The sequence below is a fragment of the Triplophysa rosa genome, unplaced genomic scaffold (assembly GCF_024868665.1).
Source record: "Triplophysa rosa unplaced genomic scaffold, Trosa_1v2 scaffold7_ERROPOS2016172, whole genome shotgun sequence".
Classification (NCBI taxonomy): domain Eukaryota; kingdom Metazoa; phylum Chordata; class Actinopteri; order Cypriniformes; family Nemacheilidae; genus Triplophysa; species Triplophysa rosa.
The window spans coordinates 262,303-285,194 of NW_026634815.1; the positions used below are offsets into that span (position 1 = coordinate 262,303).

At 39.8% G+C, this 22,892-nt stretch overlaps 1 protein-coding gene across 6 annotated transcripts in view; it reads right to left on the reverse strand.

Annotated features, from left to right (window-relative positions):
- The window catches only part of frmpd3 (FERM and PDZ domain containing 3), a 129,260-nt gene that overhangs the window by 6,214 nt on the left and 100,154 nt on the right, over positions 1 to 22,892 (reverse strand). For 2 of the 6 annotated variants that reach the window (XM_057328756.1, XM_057328759.1), the window contains 15 exons: positions 16,907 to 16,988; positions 16,151 to 16,260; positions 14,654 to 14,808; positions 14,204 to 14,306; positions 13,985 to 14,030; positions 13,440 to 13,544; positions 10,382 to 10,489; positions 7,139 to 7,270; positions 6,732 to 6,851; positions 6,509 to 6,645; positions 6,158 to 6,284; positions 4,324 to 4,413; positions 3,996 to 4,175; positions 3,727 to 3,862; positions 288 to 1,142 (listed from right to left, as the gene is read on the reverse strand). In XM_057328756.1, the coding sequence (XP_057184739.1) occupies positions 288 to 1,142; positions 3,727 to 3,862; positions 3,996 to 4,175; positions 4,324 to 4,413; positions 6,158 to 6,284; positions 6,509 to 6,645; positions 6,732 to 6,851; positions 7,139 to 7,270; positions 10,382 to 10,489; positions 13,440 to 13,544; positions 13,985 to 14,030; positions 14,204 to 14,306; positions 14,654 to 14,808; positions 16,151 to 16,191 (2,335 nt within the window). In that variant the 5' untranslated portion in view covers positions 16,192 to 16,260; positions 16,907 to 16,988. Of the gene's footprint in view, positions 1 to 287; positions 1,143 to 3,726; positions 3,863 to 3,995; positions 4,176 to 4,323; positions 4,414 to 6,157; positions 6,285 to 6,508; positions 6,646 to 6,731; positions 6,852 to 7,138; positions 7,271 to 10,381; positions 10,490 to 12,445; positions 12,593 to 13,439; positions 13,545 to 13,984; positions 14,031 to 14,203; positions 14,307 to 14,653; positions 14,809 to 16,150; positions 16,261 to 16,906; positions 16,989 to 22,892 lie in introns of those variants that run through there. The other 4 variants (XM_057328755.1, XM_057328758.1, XM_057328760.1 and 1 more) reach the window with 3 other exon arrangements.

Genomic DNA, 22,892 nt, shown 5'->3' on the forward strand with positions numbered 1-22,892 from the left:
GGAAACACAGAATTGTTGAACTGTGCTGTCAACGACGGAACTTGCAACCATAGTTGGGTAACGATACTTTTGGGAAACACACCCAATGTCAGTAAATAGAACTACAGAGATAAGTACCTGTGGTAGGTAAAAAGTGGATAGGAACAGATTATCTTATTATTTGTTACTTTTGAGAGTTACTTTTAGCCATCAAACTGAAGGTAGGAAACCAATCATTAATTTAAATTGACCAATTCTCATTTTGAATCTACTCATTGATAATTTAAAGGACCAGCTTTTGTGTCCACCTGCTGTCTGTGGAGTCTGCTGGTGATGATGTGGGTAGTCCTCTGATGCAGCGAGTGCTTCCAGTGCCTGGAGGGTGGACACCAGTGCATCATCTAACTCCTGAGCATGATCTTGAACCGTCCGTGTGGCCACGTTGTCAATCAGTGTTACAGGAACTGCCTCTTGACCCTCTGCCGTAGCAGCGGAAGCAGCTTTGATTCCTTTCCGACCCTTTTTCGGGTCATCTTCATCGGAGCTGTTATCACGAAACCCTGGTGGTGGCGCAGCTATGGCAGGAGGGGGAGGCTGCAACTTTCCTACCCCTTCATCTACCTCCTCATCCTCCTCATTTCCAGGGAGTGGTAAGGCAATGAGGTCAACGGCTCCCCCTCCGCGTGAAGCGCAAGCATTTGTGCACTGCTGTAAAATAAGCTTTCCAGATTCCCCAGTGTCTGACATCAAACCGTCAGCTTGGAGTTTTGCTTTGCAGGAGTCACAGAAAAACCTCTTCGCTTGCTGTGACTGCTCCATTGTTTTCGCTCTGACCCTAAAGTTTGAGTTCTCATCTGCGGGAGTGTCTTGTTCAGCCACTGATTCAGTGCTCTTTACAGTTGGGTCAGACTTTGTTCGTGAACGACTCTGCACCTGCGAGATAAGGTTCTCATTAATGTCAAGCTCCTGCTCTGCCTGTAGCTGAAGCTCTTGCAGCTGTTGTTGCTCTTTTAGATGGATGTGACACAGGCCAAGGTGCTGAGATACGGGTGGTGCTGACGTCTTCTGTGTTGCCTCTCTGGACGCCCCCTCTCTCTCTTCTCGTCGGCTCCCGCTTATCACAGTGGCTCCGGAGCGGGAATGGGCATGGGAGCTTCTGGAATCTAAATGACAGAACTGTCTGAGTGGCTGAACTAGTAGGAGACACATGATTGATGGGAATGAGTCCAGATGACAAAAGGTGAATCTGCTGAAAAGGGTTCTCAGAGATGGATGCAGAAAGAAGCCTTGTGGGATGTCATGACATGTTGTGATCTTTCTCTTTGGTAGACCACAGCAGATGATGCGAACGTCCAACACATGATTTGGTTATAAATGTTCTCAGCTAGCAGAGTAATGAACTTACCCCCAAAAGCATTTCATAAACTCATAAACTGATCGAAGATGAGGATGAGAGATCAAGCAGTATTTGAATGATTGCAATGGCAAATCGTTATATCAAATAAACTCAAATACATTTTCTAAATGGCTGATAAAAATCCTGACATGTTAACTAACCAGAACTGGTACAGAATCTTATTTTTGCACCAGTAGGTTTGGTACAGATATACACAAGGTCTGTTTTCCTTTTGATCATTTATATAGAGTATTCCCGTTCTCCCAAATGGAATAACCAGTACAACGACTGACTGAGTCCAATCTATTCTATTTAAATCTACTTAATATTTACCTGAAAATTCTAAATTCAACACAAATTCATGTTTTTAAAATGAACTGTGTATTATTTTCAGAGTGATATGGTGTCAGTGAGATGTGCTTTTAATGGCTGTCGTGTAATTCCCACGTGCCGTTGCTTAATGAGAAATTACTATAAATCTGCAACACCTTTTAAATAAATTGTAGTCTATTTATTGAGTAACACTCTTATTTTCAACCCAGTGTTGGGTCAAAAGACATGAACCCAGCCGTTGGCTTAAATTTACTCAGAAAATGGTTTATTGTTAAAACATATTGATTTCTTTCATTACTAAACTAATTTTTGTTTACTGAATAATGAAGAAAAAGAAAAGCTGTCTATAGGAACTTTGAAAGCATCTTCTAGAGCAGTCATCGTCAACTGGCGGACCGCGGGCCGGATCCGGACCTTTGCTTCGTTTCATCCAGACCGCGAGACATTTAAAATTTTCACTCTTTCAGTTGTTTAAATTGAGCCGCGTGTCTACACAACGGAGAATCTCATCACGCGTACTCTCAGGAACATTTATGTAATTGATCTTTTGTCGCTATATGCTGTGATATCTTTTAGCTATAATAAACGCACTTCATTTGAACCCTTTCCGCTCCGCGTGCGCTGCTTTTCTCCCGCCAAAGACGCGCCGCACGAAGAGCAGCAGACACGTGCTTATTTTAACAACACTAGTGCAGACACACAGAGCAGATAAATGGAGACACAACAGTAAACAAAATGCAGCAATATTAAAGTATTTGTTTCTGTCAGTCTGTTTGCTACATGTCTTCAACCTTTCAACCAGATTTGCGATATTTTATGAACCATAACGTTTTTATCTAGCCTACATTTATCATTAGCATTATTGATCAGCATGTAAACATTTGTGTCCCTGTGAAAACCCAGGCTAAAGTCTCATAAATGAATGAATTATTAAATAACAAGCATCAAAGATTAATTTCAAGCATTCACTAAAATTTTAATCTGTGAAATGGCATTATTCAGTCAATATTGAAGATATTGTTGTTATATTTTCACAGAATATTCTGTAGGATGATTTTATGTAGAAAACAGTAAAAAGACTCGCTGGGTTTTCACCAGCAGGATCACATTGTGTTCTAATTGGGAATTTAAAGATAGAAGTAGTTCTGGTATGAAAGGCATGGAAAGGCTAATTTAGTAAGTAACTTTGTTTTCTGTTTATGATGAGAGCATTTTAATTCTTACATTCAATTAGTTGTTTGTAGCTTTTTCATTTATAAATATTAATGATCAGACTTAAGAGGGCATTCCCCTAAAGCCACAGAGCCTACAATACATACATACTGTGGATATCAAAATATAAAATAAATGGCCTGATAAAAGATCATACCTTTTATATATATATATATATATATATATATATATATATATCCAAGTGGGCTAAATTGATTAAATATTTATTTTTTGTTATTTAAAAAAACATATTGTCCGGACCTCCATTTGGAAGAAGGTATAAAGACTGGACCTCTTGGAACTTTAATTGAATACCCCGTTGTAGAGGGTGAGACCTCTAGAAGCTGCTTGATAAAATGTCATTTTGATCAATTCTAGACACAGGGTGACTACACTGAAGATAAGTTTACGTTTTTTCTAAATTGTTGGAAAAACATTAGGAAGTAAAGTTAGTGAGTTAGTGGCCCTACACTTTTGAATAGTAGTTTTTGAGAAACTAGGATTAATGAACATCTTATTGGTTTGACCAAAACAAGAAAATGAATTATCTGAAGGTACATGGACATTGAATTTTTGTTTCAATGTTTTTTTATATTCTAAATTATTTTTTGCAAACGCAAGGTTTCAACTTGTAACCTATTTTAGTTACGATGTTTAATGAGAGATGATGAAAAGCAATGCAAAAGCACTGTCAGAAAATAACATGAAATGACTTCTGTATTTCAGGACAATTGCAACATTAAACATCCAACTAGGCTGAATCACATCAGATATCAGCTTTAAAAGCAGGGGACTTTTTAACGTACCTGCCTTGATCATATAAGGCTGACCAGGTATCCTGCAGTAGATGGTCTTTTTAGGGTCCACAAAGAGCTTGTAATAACCAGAGATCAAACAAGCAAAGTTTGATGCATCTGGCCACTCCATTAACAAGACCAGGGGCTATAAGAAATGGTACCAAAACAGACAGAAGCATGTCAGATATTACAATCCTGTTAGAAAAGAAATGCTGAAATATTGTAAATTAAAATGTAAATGACAATACAGATTCATGCCAAAAGTACATTATTCACACCTTAGCGTCCAAAATAACAACCTCAACGCGGGCTACTCCGTGATGCTCTCTGGAGAGTTGGACTTTGGCCACACGGCTGAACTCGGCTAGGACCGTGGTTAAGTTGTTCTTCAGGTCAATCACATGACTGATTCCGTGCCTCGGCCCAACTAACAGTGTAGTGGCTGATTGCTTTTCATCCTTTCCAATGAGGAAAAGAAAAGTAAGTTTTTTCCGATAGTCACCATATTTGTGGTAGCAAAATTGATATGCAAAATGCAATCACTTGAGGGTGTATTGTTATTTAGATGAGAAGTCTTAGAGAGGCTATATGTCAAATTGATGTTACCAGGCCAACTGTGTGAAACAAGAAGCCTCCAAACGGTGGAAGGTCATTCAAGACACGCATATACTGTAACTTTCCTTGTAAAGGAGAAACCTGCAGAGAAACAGATGGATGACAAGAATGAAACTGGTGAGTTGTGCTGGTGGATACAGTTTTTACCAGCAGAGGGCAACGAGTGACTGCAATCAAGTATAAGCTGTGGCTTTAATGGTCAGTACCGAGAAATTAATTGCACATATCTCTGTTCCACCATCATGTGAAATGTTCAAAAAATCAAATATGCTTCTAGGGCATGAAATTAAAATGCAAAAACAAAACAACAGTACCTTTGAAATCAGCATGAAACAGGCTAAAGGATGCTATGCACCGACTGTTCGGCAGCCGAAATTATTCGGCCAATAAGGGGATTTTCGGTCAAAAATGGCCGAATAAATTTTACTGAACATGACGTGTGATATTATCAAGCAGCAACCAGCTCAGAAAGAGAGAGAGAGTGACGCATGCGCTTTATTAATGCAGTAAACGTGTCGGCAGTGTTTGGAGCGATCTTAAGTCTCAGAAGACACAGCACGGAACGGAACTAAGTAAATTTCTGAATGAAAGCGTCTTTACTGGTGGGTAACTTGTGTACTTCAGACTGGAGCGGGCGGTCTGACATACCGCTTTTCCACCGGGGCCGGTGCCGGAGCCCAAATGGGAACCGGGCCGCGCTTTTCCACTCAAAAAATTCCTGGGCCGGTCACGGTGCCAAGATCCTGGTTCCGAACTGGCCCCAAAACCTTGCTGGTCTCGAACTAGGAAACCTACGTCGTCAGTAGGCGGAGCTTGCTCTGGTTACTGCAGTTTGAAAGGCGCCATTGCGCAGCAAAGGCAATAGAGCAAGAAAGTTTGACAATGTTTGTAATATTATTGTTATTTTGTTACTAAATGTATTTTAAATCATTATTTAGGCGAGAATGTATGTGTTTAAAGTCCAAAACTGTGGTCGGTTAATAAATCCCGCTGAACGCAGCCTCATCTCGGCAAGTCCTTCTGAAACTCACCGCTGGCTATGATGTCTGATATCTGTAGCGGTTAAACATGATATATAATTCATTTTGGGCATATGTCTAACGGTCAGTTACGCGACATCCTTTGACATCATACAGTGGTCGCCGAGTGCACACAGTTCCCTGTACTAAACAACTTGTCAAAGTATGTTCTGTGCATCCCGGCCACGACTGCACCTTCTGAGACAACAGAACTTTGACAGTCAGCTTTTGTGGGCGGAGTTTGTTGGAGAGACTTGAACTGAAATGGTTTTGGTTTTGCAGAATTGCTTGCATGGATGTTTTTTAAATCATTTTGCAGTGTAGCAAATAATAATCCAACAGTTTTCGTTTATTCATATTTTTAGCTTATAGAGTTGAATGACACTTTTTAATGAAGTGTTTGGTTGTAGGGGTACAGAGTACAGTGCATTCTTTCAGCAGTCAGTTATGGGCCTAATATAGGATATTCAATATTTAATTTAGCCTACTTGTTTTCCTCAATTTTATTTGAAGTTATATTGTATTATATTGGAAAGCAAGACAAAATATAAAAAGCACATTTAGACCATTCAGTTTATGCAATAGTGGAAAAATTGGCTGAAGAAATACGAAAAGCCAAGTTCAGTGTTCAGCATTCAGCTTCATTTTTATTCGGCATCGGCCAAGAATTTTCACTCCGGTGCATCCCTACTATTTCTTTTAAGTGTAAGTGCTGTCATGAAGTGTCTGCAGGCTATTTCTTTGCGTTACCTCACTTTTAACAGAAAAGAAAACCACATCTAAATGTTTCTATTGACCAGCTATACCTTGTTACCAGCCGGAGGAGGATGCTGATACGTCTTCAACAGCTGTGAAAGAGTCTTGCAGACATTCTTCTCCTTGACAGTGGGCAACAGGGTCAGAGGAAGAAAAGGTTCCAAACCCCATTCTTTCCTAGAGGAGGTGAGACAGATTCAGTCTTGAAGAGTCATATCTGCCACTAATGTAGAACAGCTTGTCTTGAGAACAATATTAGACATTTCTTCCCCCCCCCAAAAAATCTTATGTATATTTCTGCAAACAAGTGAGAGTGAAACTTTTTCCAAAACAACTGTGAATTTACAGTATAATTGGCCGTCTTAATGCCAATGCATTTCTTCAAAAGTCCAAGCACTTACTCAACATGCTTGAGAGAAATCTTCTGATTGGGTCTCGCGATTGACACAGTGATGTAGATGTGGAGGGCTGCCAACTTAAGTGTCACGTCAGACTTCCAGTCCATTCCAAAACGCTCTTTAATGACGTCATTGCGACTCTATTGGGAATTTACAACAGAACAGAGGAGTTACGCTAAGACTCTTTGTGTGAGTTGTGTGTGGGAATATGGATGACTAAATCCACCTGTATGTAGAGGTACTCAAATGCAGAAGGGTCTCTTCTCAACAAATCAGCAGGGTCCTTCGGGAAGAAGCAGATTCGGAAAAGACACTTCATTCCCTGGAAGTAGGTCCTGTGAACTACCTGAGTGTACGAGCAAAGTAAAGACGCTTTTCAATACAACACCTGACAAACAGCATTGCAGAATTGTCGATTGGTTATTAATTAGTCCTTATGTGGTTAAAACTTGTTCAGTTTGATGACAGATTTCAAGGTTGTAAGCCTTGTGTACTTGCATTGCTAATCAGTTACTAAGGCGCTCTGGATGGTTGCTAGAGTGTTCACAGTGGTTGCTAAGAAACAGCCGGACGGACAGATAGATGGCTAAAGGTAACTCATCGGTCAATGGTTTTTGGGTGGCATTTACACACATGAGACAGTGACTGGTTTTCCTGGAGCAGATGCAGTCCCTGGTTCTGGGCCAGTCCACCGGACTCCAGCACCAAAGCGAAATGCTCAATGTAGCGTAGAGAGAGGCGGTCCTGCAGCGATGATATCACATCCTGTGGCGAGAGTGGGAAAAGGGCAACAACCTTCAAAATTCTGTAAAAACCTAAAAGAATATTTTTGCTTCAGGTGGTCTTGAGTTCTCACAACGTGATGAATTCAGTTGGTTTACAATTTCTCAGATGTTACAGCGTGAACGGCATCAAATCTTGTACAAAAAAATTGGCATCAGGAGCAGTGTGAGGACTACAGACTTGACATTTCCATCAGTGATAAAGCATCAACATCAACTAATTAATCACTGGATCTTGCCATGACTATCTGTCACTAGAGACAAACGTATGAGGCTTTAAACTGACAAGTGGCTTGGCTTCTGGAAAAGACTCAAAATATAAATGAGGCTTTCATGTGACCAATGCATAGGGGCTTAACTCCTGGAGATCATGTGACCATAATGGTAAAGCAATATATTTCATGAGAAAAGTAACCCTGGCTATGGGAGGCAGATGGATTTTAGGTTTAACTGCAGGAATGAAATATTCCATCTAAACACGATTCAAACCACATATTGGGCCTCATTTACCAATCTAACGTAGAAATGACGCAGAAATCATCTCACGACAGGGTTCACGTGTGATTCATCAAACATTCGTATGCCGCCAATCTCATTTTACGAATGATCGTACCTTGATAAATGCGGCGGCTGAAATCGATTGTAATTTACATATCACGCCCCTCTAAATTCAGGGTGTAGACAACTCGCCCCTAGATTTTGTGACATGAAGAAACGTAATTCGGCCAAAAAGAGGAACTGTTACGATTTAGATATGTAAACTTTAACCTTGAAAAGCGAAATCAGAAGAAGTGAAAAACAGTTTGGAAAGAGATCACTGTTGTGGGCAACAGCGAACCGAACTCCAGCTGAGGTTTGTATTTTTATTGGATATTTACTGGATATGGTAAAAATGACAGCAAATCATTTATTATTATTGTTTCACTATTATTTTTACACTGAAAGTATTGTTGTTGCTTTAAGTAATTTTGGTTGTATAATGCATTTAAATTTAAACAATTAATCTGACTTCAGTCTTAAATCATTTTGTTTGAGTTACATTAATGTGTTAATGTAAAAACGAATGTAGATCATTTTACTGATCATTTTTGCGGCGCAGTTAAATGTGTATTAAATGTGTAAATGTGTTTTATACAACTTTTCACTTTTTTCATTTAGGTGAAGAGAAAATGGTCGGAGATGCATGTTTCTAAACGGGGTGCTGCTAATCTTGCATTTCAGGCTGCTTAAATCAAGCACACACAGTTTTATGTTTGCTTCACTTATTTTTTTCACTTTCAGATTTGTCAGAGGCAAGAACCAGCGGTCTTCTGCCCCCACAAACCGGCCTGGAGCCTGCCACACAAAGCCAGGCAATCTCGAGCTTTGACCCAGTGCGCGTCTTCCACTCCCAAGCGAACATCGCACAAATAAAAAAACATTAAATCATGCGTTTTGTGTTTGTTTTCATTAGAATGCATATTTGTCAAACAAGGAAGCTATCATTTTGCAAACAGGTAAACTAACCAATTGCTTGTAAATATATTGATTAGGCCTATTGTAGTTTTTTTTTAAATGTTTCACTTTTAACTGTGCATTTTAATTGTCGTAAATGATCTTAGAAGTAGCCTAAAATTTCATTAAAGTTTTGTACACCAAAGCACCCGTTAACCTTGTAATTTTAAACATTTAAATGATCATATACTGTAATTAGGCTAGAAAAGAAAATATTTTACTTATGTAGGCCTAATGAAAATAAGAAATCGCATTGGAATCTAATTTTACATTGTTATACTAAGCGAAAAAACTTAATCTATCTTTCTATTTGTCATTATTCTTGATCAGTTGTCAAAAGGGTAAAGCATACACATACCTTCACCCTATGTCAAAGCTTGCGTACACGAGCTGAGACCTGTCGTGAGATTTGCTCGTAGCAACCGCTCACGTCCATATTGATAAGTGCCAAGTTTTGCTTGTCGTTTGCTTGTACGCCAAGTTTTCGGTCATACGCTCGTTTCATAAATGAGGCCCATTGTCTTTTTCCATTGATGTCATTATATTTTTTGTGTTGGCACCTGATAATGAGACCAGGAACAACTACACATTTAGACCTTTTTGACAAGATGTATGGTTGTGTTTGGAAATGAATGCCCTCTTCTACATTTACATTTAGTCATTTAGCAGACGCTTTTATCCAAAGCGACTTACAGATGAGGGAAACAATGGAAGCAATTGGAACAACACAAGAAAGTACGAAAGTATAGTACGCTTCTACTATAAAAAACATAGTAATGTTGGCAAAAGATTGCTAAACCATCGTAGCATATTCTTATACATGAATAGATATGAATTGCTTTTTGCCTTTACTGTTGGTCATGTATCACTGACAGCAATTGCTTTTAATAACAAACAGATTTGATTGCATTAGTGTTTTAAGATCCAGATTACATTGTGCTGAAGCTTTTAGTACAAAATAAGTTTTTGTAGATTGCAAATCTGTAGCTTTCCTGTGGCTCAGTGGTTAGAGCATGGCACTAGCAACGTCAAGGTAAATGGGTTGGATCCCAGGGGATTGCACATAGTCAGAAACAAATGTATAGTACAATGCAATGTAAGTCGCTTAAGCGTCTTCCAAATGCAAATGTGTAAATCAGAATCACTCTAGCAAAACCTCATTAAACAGCTGCACTTTATCAAACAGTATTTCAGTGTGTACTTTTTACTAACTATCCAAAGTTCAGTTTTAGGGATAACAGTAAACTGCATGGCTGAGCTTTTATCAAAGACATTTTAAATGCTTTATCACCAAATGGTTATCAAATGATTTAACAGTAGAAAAACACCATAATCCATATCTGCGATTTAGATAAGCTTTTATTTTATGTGATTTATGTGTTGACTGCAAACATGTGATTTTGCTTTACTGTTTTGTTATAAGTGTCTTACAAGACAGTGCAGCACAGATTTTTGGACCATGTTTGTGCTGCATGTGTTCGTGTTATTAATACCTGATTTGCATATTTCCTTTAGTAAAACAACACTAAAAGAGTGCAAAAATAAGTGGGTGGACTCTTAGTGAATGCCCCTCATTGTTTTTCCAGTACCTCACACTTACCCTAACAGTGGTGCGGCTGTCAAATGTAAAGGATTTGATCTGTCCATTTTCCAGAAACACCTTTAACACATTTGGTATCAGAAGCAAAGAGTTGTCTTTAAGCATGGTCTGAGAGAGACAGCAGAGAAAGAGAGAGAAGGAAAAAAGCAGTCAGTGAACCCTGAATGGTTTATTCAAGAAAGAAAACACTTTGAAGGTCAATACACAAAATCTAAAAAGAAAATCTAATTCTAAGGGGAAGATAGAGAGAGAGAGAGAGAGAGAGAGAGAGAGAGAGAGAGCGAGAGAGAGAGAGAGAGAATGTTTAAACACATGAGAGGACTCTACTGAATGGGAAACTAGGATTAAGCAAGGCAAAGCATATCAGGTCTGAAACATTGGTTAAAGGGCTGGTATTTGTCTAACGGATAATAGCTAACTGGACTGAAATCAAGGAGTCATAATATGAGTAGAATTATGTGTACATAATAGCATTCCCTTGTAGAATGTATTAGGAAATTTTATTCAAGGTATTCTGTCTTTGGTTTAATTAGTTGAAGGTGCACTAAGTAATCTTTAGTTCATGATTTGCTTGATTTGATTTATCTTGCTTCAAACATAACCATTCCAAGGAGACTGCCAAAATCCTCAGGCTGGTTGGAAATACAAATTATCTTCTTGCCCACCCTCTTTGATCTGGGCATCACAGTGTCTGCTCTTTCCTTGAATGAGTCCTACCTCGCAGCAGATCCTTAAAGGTTTTTCGGAGGGGGTGGCTAAGCCACACCAAATAACCACAGGAGTTCCCCAGGGTTTGGTAGCTGGCCCTTCCTTCTTCTTCTTGATGATGTATACTAACATAAAGGGCCTAATTTATAAAGGCACACAATGACCAGCTTAACTTTACAGTCTACATGTCAATGACCACTTGCCCATGCAAATTCATGCTTTACATTGTCTGATCTTCAGGCAAGCAGGTCTTATTCCACTATCTGTAACCACCTGCATCAAATTCAAGGCTTTGATTCTGCCACTGGAACAGCAACCTTTTAACTTCCTAGATACCTAAAGGTCTCTTTTACACATACCTCATGCTTATTTCTCAACTTAAAAAAAAAGAGTGAAGGGGATCCCTACCATAAGCGTTTAACTAATTAGAGCAAAACGTCTGCTTGATGAATCCATTTTTAGAAACATGACAATTTTATGGATTTCATATTGATACCTACTGGAGTTGATGCAGCTCTCAATGCAATTTCAGAAATTCATCATACATATGAATAGGTTTCATCCATGATTAATTTATTCTGCAGCTAAATGGAGAGTTTGTATGTGGTTTCTGTGTTTCAATGTCAAGAGTACTAATACTATCTTTTCTAATTAACAATTTGTTGAGGGAAAAAATTACTTAGTGCACCCTTAAGTGGATGGTGAAAACTTATATGATGAATATAATTTTCCCCACATATCTTGCTGTGGTATTAAATCAGGATTGAGAGGTCATTACTTTTAGTAGCATCCTGACTTGAGCATCATATTGATTAGTACCAGGTGCCTGTCTACGATACTGTGAGTGTAGGTGACATAAGGTGAACTTTTTCTGAGCTGTCCGTTGATCTCCCACTAATTGTGATCAATAAAATGATTTCATTAAATCAAGATCTGACATTGAGTGAGGTCCAAAAGAGCCGTGTTTTGATATAAAATGATTCAACATCTGGTGCAGCATTTTACCCTGTCTTTCAAACTCAAACACAGAATGGAAACAAATATGCAAGCATCAATTTGACATGTCAGTAGAGGTCATGTGATGACAGGCGGAGATGCAAGCAGGTTGACTAACTCTCAGTTTCAATTTCATGCGTTCAACACAATCCCAACCAGCTGCAAATTTACTACGGAGTGGGATGTGATATGTCTCACGTTGGCATTTGTCTTTAAGCCTAACCCCCGTAATTAAAGGTATCAGCTTAAATACTCTGACAGGCAAGTTTTAATGAAGAAAGCCCTGCTGGCCGCTGCTGATCACACAAGATGGATTGACATGATTAGAGGAGGCTCAGGTGAGAGTGGTTTGATCTTTACCGATTTTGGCCCTTTAGGCCTGATCAGCAAGTTTCTTCGTCCAGGAGAGCTGCACACCCCTCCCATCGGTCCGCTTTATTAAATTGGTGCGACCAGCACCCAAGGGTGTAGTGTGGACTCTTCCTTGCTCGCAAGGCAGATATCAGACTGTATGGGACATAATCCATGGACATTGACATTAACATGGGCGCTCTCGACCCATGTTCACCAAGAGGAGATGGCAGCTGTAGTGCTAATGAAAGACTACCAATGAATGAATGTCTAGTAACAACATTAGGGGTTATGGGAAGGCTGGAGTCTTTCCCTAGGTACAATACTACCTTATTGGATTACTCCTAAATTGGCTGGAGCAATAAAATGGAAACTGACACTTAGTTCTCCCACGTAATTCTGTTACCCCAACGTCTTAATAAGAAATCCAAGTCAGACAAACATTTCAGCAACCAAACAAACAAACTAGAACTCATATGTTCATTCATGTCAGTATGCAGTTTCAAACGCAAGAATCCTTTGATTCCAACCAAGCCAAGCATAGTCATCTCCGAGGCCTGTGTTTTCATATCAACTTCATAGATGGTGGATGGAGATGCAATCACAGCCTGAGCGCAAATGCTTCCCATTGTTCCTTTAGCTCTAAACTAGTGGTGCACACTAAGATTAAGGATCACCCTTCTGAGTAATAAACCTGCAGTCTGATGAAATGACGATAAGAGGATGTGAAGTGACTCAAGACCTCTGAAATGACAGCTTTGTTACTCTCTTAAAAGGAGACATGTTTGTATATAACGATTATCATGAACAGACCGTAAACATACATGTCATTTCAGTCATAATCTAACCAAATTATACAAATCATTGAGAATTCGCTCACTAGTCACACACTTCTGCTGTGTTAGGCACATGGTGTGCAGCTCTCATTTCAGCTGTGCAGAAAGCTGTGTTTAGCACAGAGATGACTGGCCGTGTAATGTGAGCGAAAAGCAGCAGCACATACTGAGTCTGGGTCGCTGATGGACACTTGCTCAGAAAAGCGCACTTTGGGGGGATTGGTTCGCAGACGAGCTTTCTTGGCTGCACTTATGAAGGCAGACTTAGGTGACTAAGGAAACAAAAAGGGTAGAAAGAGAGAGAAATATAGGTTTAGACTTTGTGTTGTTTTAATGCGCAAAAGCTTTAAAACCAGTTGATTTCGTCTTGACAAACGACCATGTAAATATTTACACAGGGTAATTCGTTTGGGTACTTCATATAAAAGGCATTGCAGTTTCACTATTAAGATATAGTTTAAATTTTTAAATAAGACTTTAACTTTCATGCCAGCCATTGTCAAGCCAATGTTGAAATTGTCCTGATGAGTTTTCGTTTCATAGTCAAAGTTGGCACACAATAGTTATAAATGACAAATTACTGGAGAATTGTACCAAAGACATCCTGTAAAACACATGTGTAGTCAATGCATTGACTAGATCAAGGAGCTGAATGAGCAAAGAATGAATTTGATATCATTTTGAATGCAGGAGACGACATTTCCTTAACTACCTGTTGCGGTTGCAGCACAGTGAGAACAATCGAGTCCTTGCACCGTCTGCAAAAAGAAAAGGACATTTTGGGAACTGAGTTGCAGAATAGAAAAAGAGTGTCTTATCTGAAATGAATTGCCTTATCTGATGGAGACACATGGAATAGAAAAATATAAAGCAAAGTTAGTCATGCGTCCTGACAAGGCCCTTCCCCTCTGGTGACAGTAAAGGGTGTTACCTTACAAGGTCTATGACTTTCTCCCGGGCCGCGTCGCTCACAAGTTCCTGGTTGATGGCTAGGATGTGATCTCCGGGGAAAAGCTTGCCGCTCGATGGTCCGTCTATTAAGGAGACATGTCAGAAAGAGTTGATTGGTCAACAACTCTTGACATGGTCTTTCACTTCCCTTGTCTTTTAGAATGCTTTGAGGTGATGAAGATCATTCGGTTACACTTGTTTCCTAGGCGGTCATAAACTGTCCTTGCAAAGCTTGATCTTACTGAGCAATCAAATATCACTTTAAAATACATTCCCATTCCCAAATAAACTCCCATCTGAAGTAAATCCAGAAATCTAAAGAGGCCAGTAGATTTTGATAGAGATGAAACTGATGGGCTATCGCATTTAATGCTTGACCAAATGTACAACAGACGTCTGGCTGAAAGCTCCTGATACACAGATGTCCTACCCGCAAAGATGGAGCGTACAACCACAGGCCGTTCGCTGCCTGCGATGAAACCGAAGCCGTGGCTGGGATGGCGTTGGATGCAGACCTGTCGAGCTGAGCCAGGAGTCAGACTGCTACTGTCCATACCATCCTGACCGTCCTCTAACATCACAGAGCTACGATACAAGAACACATAATCGTTTTCATCTCCAGAGTGTCACTCTATTGTGCCATTTTGGCTGCTTATCTGAAATACAACCTGAAATAATAAACCTTGATGGTGCATGAGGTCGACAAATGCGACTTCCAGAGGATGCACCTGAAATGTTAAGGCCAGGACGTGTCCAGGGAGGAATGGCACATACAGTATGGTCACCCCAGAGGCGTCATGCCCATTTAAAAAGAGGGGGCACATGCCCCTTCAGATTTTTGAACAGTCAGTTTTGCGTGCAACCTCCAAATGACGAGTTAGGCATCTATTAATCAGTTGCACGATTCTATAGGAAGACACTATATCAGTTATGAGCTGCACCCTCGTCTTCTTTTGGAGATTTTTGCCTTTTGGAGCTTAACATTTATCAATCCGGCGACAAAAGCAACAGCGCTGGCTAATGATGTAATCAGCATCTGCGCACGGTCGGGAGCTCGGCTCACGGAAACACCCGCGTCCCCGAAACAAGACTTTCAGACTCGTTCTATGCTAGTATGCGCCATTGTTTAGGCAAAGCATTTGTCACCCACTTTCATGTGACCACACGCGGGTGCAAGAACTGGACCCATGAACTGGGTTTTGACTTAAAAGCGGCGCTGCCCAGACCGATCCGTGTATGTCACAAACTACTGTGAAGCAGACTGCTCCGGATGCTTTCAAATGGCTCTTGCGATATGTTGGTGTAGTCTGCGCAGTCGAACACACCTCTTGCCAGTTAGCATACAGGTAGCATCAGTTAAAGTGAATAACTTTTATGTTACAATAACATATACAATATATTAAATAATACATAAAGAATTGACACTTTTCAAAGAAATTTAAATTATTATATTATGTATAATATTGCATTATATATTTTGCTTTCATAATGGAAGGAATTTTGTAATGGATAATAAATCTGTCTTAAAGGCAGTTTAACAAAGGGTAACCACTTTGCTTCATTTTACTTTGCTTTTACTTTTGTGCTCTATTCATTTGTATGAAAACTCTTTTATTACTATACCACAAAATGATATACATGATATTTGTTCTCAAAATACAAACTGATGCATTTACCTTAATCTTTTTTACTGGGAAGAAGATTCATATATCAATCAGATAGTGTTGTAATTTAATTCTCGCAATGATTTGTGCGATGTTTTGAATACGCTTAAGAGATATTCCCTATAATATTGCGTTAAAGGTATGTATTTGTACATACAGGACATGTTTCTGTGTGTTGTGTTAAAAAAAGGGTGCATGACACCCCTGGGTCACCCTAATAGTGTCAATAGAATGAAAGTGGAGACATTGTTAAGAGACGGCACCTGTCATAATCCTCTGCGTGTCCATCCTCGACCCGGGCCATCCCCTGAGAGGACAGAGCCGGACTGGGGGAACCGCGTCAGGGGGCTGGCTCTGTTTTGCACACATTCACCTGAATGGAAAAAGGAAGACAGAGAATAAATAGAAAGAAGTTAATAAGAGGTCACTTATCCCTTTTGTTCCTTCTTGGCGATCCACTTGATGTTTATTGTGTCAAAACACGGAAGAAACGGCACAAATAGTCGACCCTTAAGACGAATGCTTTTTACTCATTTCACTCTTCACACATGTAATGAAATAATGCAAAGAAATGCCATCGCATAAAGTGACAACTTTAAAGCAAAGCAGAAAGCTTTGCCAGGTGCTTTAACAAGAAGAATGTGTGTTCTTCTTTTTATGAGCTCTTCCGGGATTTCAGTTTTTCTACAGCTTAGCATGGATATTAAGATATTAATATTACTTGAGTTTACATCACCAGTTTTGTCATGAAGCTGGTATTTATTGCAGCATTTTTATGTGCTTCCATGCGAATCATGAGTTTTGCTGATATGAAGGTTTATAGAGCAGTTATCAGATATTCTAGCATACATTATGCATCAAGCACCTAAAACCCTTGTGTGAAACTGCACATCACTCTAATGCCCACAGGGTGAAATCATAGATTTCAGTCAAATCTCTGCGCACTGCATTTGCAAAGAGAAAGAAAAGAAACAAAGTCAGACAAAGAAGAGAAAATATGGAAAGGTCTTAACACTTACGATGACTTAATGCCGATGTTTCGCAGTGAGTATGTCACAATAAAGTGACAATCTTCATCCGTCAGGTTCCTCCGGGCCGTTTCTGAAGGTCACAGATACATCAGTTTGACTCTTTCTGCTCTATGTTTCAAACACCCGAGGGCTGCTGTGCACATTTGAATTTGAAGCAGCCGTAAGCTTAACAAAAACTCTGCGTGGGCTGTGTCATGAGGGTTTGCCTTCCATCCGTCAGGCGCTTCAGATATCTGCGTGTCATGATCGTGTGAATATTTCTTAAAACCTCCGCCTGGCTCAGACGCAGGACATTTTTGTACTTTCACCAAGAAGAGCATCTGTGTCACGGATAACATCCTCAGATAGCAGTCGCTTAGTCCCAAATGGAGTTGCAAGATTCCTGTAAATGATACTTCTTCTCCAGAAGCAGATTTTTACAGAAACGCATGGCCACTAGACATTTGAAGAAGCACTCAGTAATAAACTAAAATATATACTGTATCGAAGATATAATACAGTATATTAAGAAGATGCGTCACTGCCATTCCAATGAATGGAGAGGGATGCAACGCTCAATATGGCCGCTCTAGTGAAAAAAGTCCCGCCTTCCAGTAGAACGATCCAATTGTCCATCGATAAAGACTGAGGATTCTCTGGGGTGGAGCTTATGTGAGGCGCTCGCCAGCCTGTACGCAGGCGCAGTAGCTGAAGTGACCTCGAAAAAGGTGATTTTTAACGCAATTTAAGCTTGGCAAACCAAAGATATGGTACATTCCAAATCAGGTTTAACCATTGAGCGGTAAAATGCTGTTTAATTGTGATTTTTGCCAGCGATTTTAGAAATATCTGACTTCCACCACTCAAGTAGATAGGACTGTGGACTTGCTATGATGTAAATAATTGCTCAGAGGCGCCGCAAACATGGCCGCACGACTTCCGTAAACGGACTTTGACTGTACGTAGGGACAGCTGAAGTCAATCAATCCACTCGTTGGTCCTAGTGTGGTGAAAATGTGAAATGTTTTGTAATAACTTCTGTCACTTAACACGTATGCTCTTTCAAAGCTCCGAAAAATTAAAGGAGGTCTTGAACCTTGACTGAGATTTTTCTCCTGAAACTTCTTAGAAATAACTATGACACGTGTTGACCAAATATAGAGTCGCATAAGATGAATGTCGAGTGTGATAGCTCAGTCAATTTGGTCTTGAAAGAATTTGATAAGACATGTCTGGTTGTGTTTACATATTTTCCTTTTGATTTATGTAGTAGCCTGGCAAATATATGAGCATGTCATGAAACTAATGGTAATGCAAATCAGCTTTAAGAATGTGTGCTTAGCTTTTACACATATTAAATAGCCACAGAACTTTACATCTATTAAAATGAAATATGGAATACTAAATGTGTTTAATTTGCCAATGGTTGTAATTTCACCATAGTAAGAAAACCTAGAAGTTCATTAAATGAAGCCGTATCGGCAGAGTTCGGTCTACACAAAGACAAATCGCAGTTGCGCGAAACAAGACAAAAGGAGCGGGAGAGAAGCGACTGGAGAACACACACATACACAAAAGAGCCCTCAGCATCAGGCCAACCTTTTCAGCAATGGAGACAGAGTAATACTGTCAAGACATGCATCCCAAGGGCATTGACTAGCTGGAGTGTTGCCATGGATACAGCAGAAGTGAGCTGATGGAAAATGAAGTGTATGACCGCAACAAATGATGGCTTCAGTCATCCCTATACACAACCGAGACCACACACACTGGCTACATGCATGAAGCATTCGAGTTTGATGTCAATTTCGAACGACATCCTTCGGTTCACAAAATCTGACAGAAAAAATGTTATTTTACCCTTTTTCATAGACAGCTTGTGATTTATCACATTTGAAATAGTTAATCCTGAGCTAATGTGATGACGGGTTGTCTTGTGTCACGGACAGTTTATACTTTATCCTGGTTTAGTAAGGGGTAGTTAAAAAACCTACCGTACCCTCATTGTGCATGAAAACCCCGAGTTAACATTTTCTTAGCATACTCATAAGCTTAGAGGGATATTTCACCCAAAATTGAAATTTCTTTCATCATCTACTCAATCTCACATCATTTCAAACCTGTGTGGCTTTCTTCTGCAGAACACACAATTTCCACAGATGAAAGAGTCAGATACAGGATTTATACATGATGGGGGGGGGGGGGTTGGAGGATACATGATGACACGAGCGAACTCTTCCTTTAATAGCAGTGATTGGACAAATACTACAGACGAGCATCAGAAAACTTGTGTTAATACCTGCTTGTTCACGTAGTCATTTTTTTATTCGTTTTTTTCGTTTATTACATACAATCTTATAGGCCCAACATTTTCAGACATTTTATATAAATTCTACAGTAATTCTATAGTATATTTTAGGGAAAACATCCATATTTGTAATTTGCTATTTTTCTCTTCTTTCCGTATGTCTGTACTGTAGAGCTGTATTGCAACAATCCCAAATCGTGAACCAGTGCAGTATAAATACATTTAATCTGAATTAAATGACGTACTGGAAACACATTTTCCCTGACATATTTTCCCATGACCCCAAAACTCAACAAATAAAAGTTTAATGAGGCAAGCACTGAGACTGGTCATCTTGTTCTCATATACTTCTCTCGGGTGGAGGGTTTTACCAGTATTACCTCAGTGTAATCCGAGGTTAAAGAACAACATGTCATTATTTAGCAGTGAATGTGTCCTTGTTTATTTACTGCCACACCACTTTTGTTTCAACCTCAAGCTGGAAGTCCCGAGTCGATCTTCTTAAAAAGGTATTGCACTGAAAATCTCACAAGGACCTGTGTGGTTTGCCTGACCCCTTCTTTATTGTGCCAGAAAGAAATGCATAAATCCTGTTACATTCATAAAAAGAGGCCGCATAACCTCGAATCTCTCTATTCCCCTTGTCAGGGTTTAGTGAATGTTCTTCATTTGCAGAAATGTATTATGTCTAATAAATCTAGAATGTCTTCGTTTGTTCACCAGTAACTGCACTTTCCATGCATTTAAACATGAAATAAACACAGAAAATATTGTGTCATACCTAAGTTATAGTTTAACCAAAGAGATGTTTATAACTATGAATTTGTTATACTTTTTGATGAAAGAGTTTAGCGCTTGCTTTATAAATGTGAGATTAGCCTGATCATGCCCATTACTCATGATAAAGTTGACCTGTGTCAGAAAGGATGTCAAAAGGTGTAGCTTTTATTTGGTTTGTTGACGTAATTTCCATTTAACAAGAAGTTAAGGCGGGGCATGTGAAGTGGCCCCTCCACCTTTTTAAAACAGCAAATACGAGTTGTTTTGTGCAAGCAATGTTTATTGTAAGGGAACAAAAAAATCAAGAAACCTTCTTACATCTCAAGAGGACGTGCTTACAATGCACAGCAGAAATTACGAGCCAGACAGAAATGAATGAAATCTGGGCAGTGCTCCACAGGCTGTAAATATTGACTCAGGGTACTGGCTTCACGTTCTATTGACGCCATTTTGTCTGCTTTTGCAACCCCATTTTGCACATTTTTCAAAATCTAAATCATAAGCATGCCAACAGGACTCTACTTGAGCTCAAAGTAAAAATGTATTTGAAAAGAATAAATAGTGGATTGTGGAAAGAATTCAGTTATAGAGTTTCAAGTGGGACTATTCTTTTCAAAGTAGCAGATGGGCTTAAAATGTTTCCCATAGAGGGCTGAATCATGACCTTTTCTTGTAAGCTTGGCCTCATCTCAAAGATTCAATCTTATTACACACTCAACACAGTCTTCCCTACCCAGAGAGTGGGCAGTTCCTTACTGGGTTCAGATTGCATCAGCACTTAAAATTACATATTATTGGTAAAAGGTCAATGACCGCAAATCCCAGCATCCCAAGGGGATCTATACAGCCGTTCTTCCCTATTCACACAGTTGATCTACACTGATGAGGGAGCACACAATTTTCAAAGACGCAAAGCTAAGAAGACCGTTGCCTGTGTGTGTTCACGAAAGAAGATATTTTGAGAAATGTCTCAGTGGTTTTGTGTTAATAGAATGGAAGTCATCGGGATCCAGTGGTGTTTGGTTAGCAACGTTCCTCAGAATAGCTTCTTTTCTCTTCTGCAGAATGACATGAGGGTGCGTGAATGATGAAAGAATTCTCATTTTGTGGTGAAATATCCTCACTAAACTAAAGATATAAACAATTAACGGTGGATCTGCTATTTATTTCCAGTCAACAAATGATTCCAGAAACACATTGGCATGATGGACTGTGCATTTATCGGGGGAAAATAAGCGTTTTGTCTAGGGCGAGTAGAAAGTGGGTGGCAGGAGGCAATGAAGAATTAGCCGTGCAGTGTGCAGTGCTGAGGGTGAATGGAGCACATGACTGATGGAGGTCTGGACTGATCCAACAGCAATGGCAGATGTTACACTGAGGAGATTACTCACTTCATGTGGCTCGCATTATAACTTATGTTACGGTCTATTCTATGAGGTGAGAGCCATTTCGATGCAGTAAACCTGGATCTGTCAGCCTTCGGAAAAGCACCAGTTGTTTCGGCCAGAAATGTGTGACAGTCAGTTTTGATAACATGTGGAAGTTTCCACGGGCTAGTTGTACAAGATGGTGCCGGTGAGCTTTTGCGACGCCAGGGTCGGCAGGCTCATCCGGTCGTACAACACTATCGAGTTGTTTTGGCTTAACAAGGGCTCAGCAATGTAAAGAGGATCTGTCATATCGCTGATATATGACTTTCTTCTTTTTTATCTAAAAAACACCCATATTTGCCAGCCAAAAATCCTCCTTTTCCCATACAGTGTTACAGTATATGACCGTAAATTAGTCTGCCGACCCTGGCGTCCCAAAAGCTCACTGGCGCCATCTTGTGCAATTAGCGAATTGTCAGCGTCCCCCGCCTGACTGCAGGCCGTGCTCTGAATAACAACGCATGTAAATGCAATTGGGCTATGAAGTGACAAAATGAGTCAAAGTTAAAGTCATTAGTATAATAGAGTCCTGGGAGGCTTTGATATGTCTGAGCAGAAGTGATTTTCTCACTGACAGGGAACAATATATGAGGGTTTGAAAACACACCTGGGGCACACCGGGTCCAGATCACTGCGCCTCCAACGATCCCTCATTTAAAGCGTCAAGTTCGCAGATCAGATGGCACACAATACTGAGTACTCATGCGCAACGGTAATGAATCTGTCTATGTGAAGGTCTTTGCCGTGTTGCCGTAAGTTGCACATTCAACACTGGATAGATTCGATTAGACTTGAAGTTGAGGACAAACACACAGGGGAAAATAATTGTGCCCACTAATAGCACTGTGTTTATTTGCATGCGCTGCCTGCTTTGTATTCCATTTTTTTTAATTATTATGCAAATCAGGTAACAGCACAATTTGCACAACTCATTTTCTGATTTTGTGGGTGGGCTTTGAGTATGCTGGTATTTAACTGACATTGTACAGCATCACTGTGATGTAGAAACTTGATTTAAAATGCTGAAAAGTGTTATCGCTAGGTGTCTGGACATATAGAGCAGGAGAATGAGTGAGTGAAAATGTCACAGCAAAAATCAGAAATGTCATAAAAAGGAGAAAGGAACTCAGAGATTTGCTGTATACCAGTCTATCAGTCTATCCTTAACAAGTAACAAGGCTCTATAATTCCTACGATGTGGAACGGAGACGGATTCGCATTATCCAGGGGTAAAAACATAATAACGCGGATGTGTAACTACATGCGTGGTGCTCATGGAGTTGTCAGTGTCTGCATCTTATATAGAGGTAAACACATATAGAGGCATATATATCTCGTAAAATGTCTCTCTATTAGTGGGAAGGCGGTGGGGGCCCAGAATTCTCTAGCCATGGCCCTGACCTTAGCACATAATGTTAGGATGTAATACTGCACAATGCTTGCCCACATAACATACAGTATACAGTACGGCCCTGTT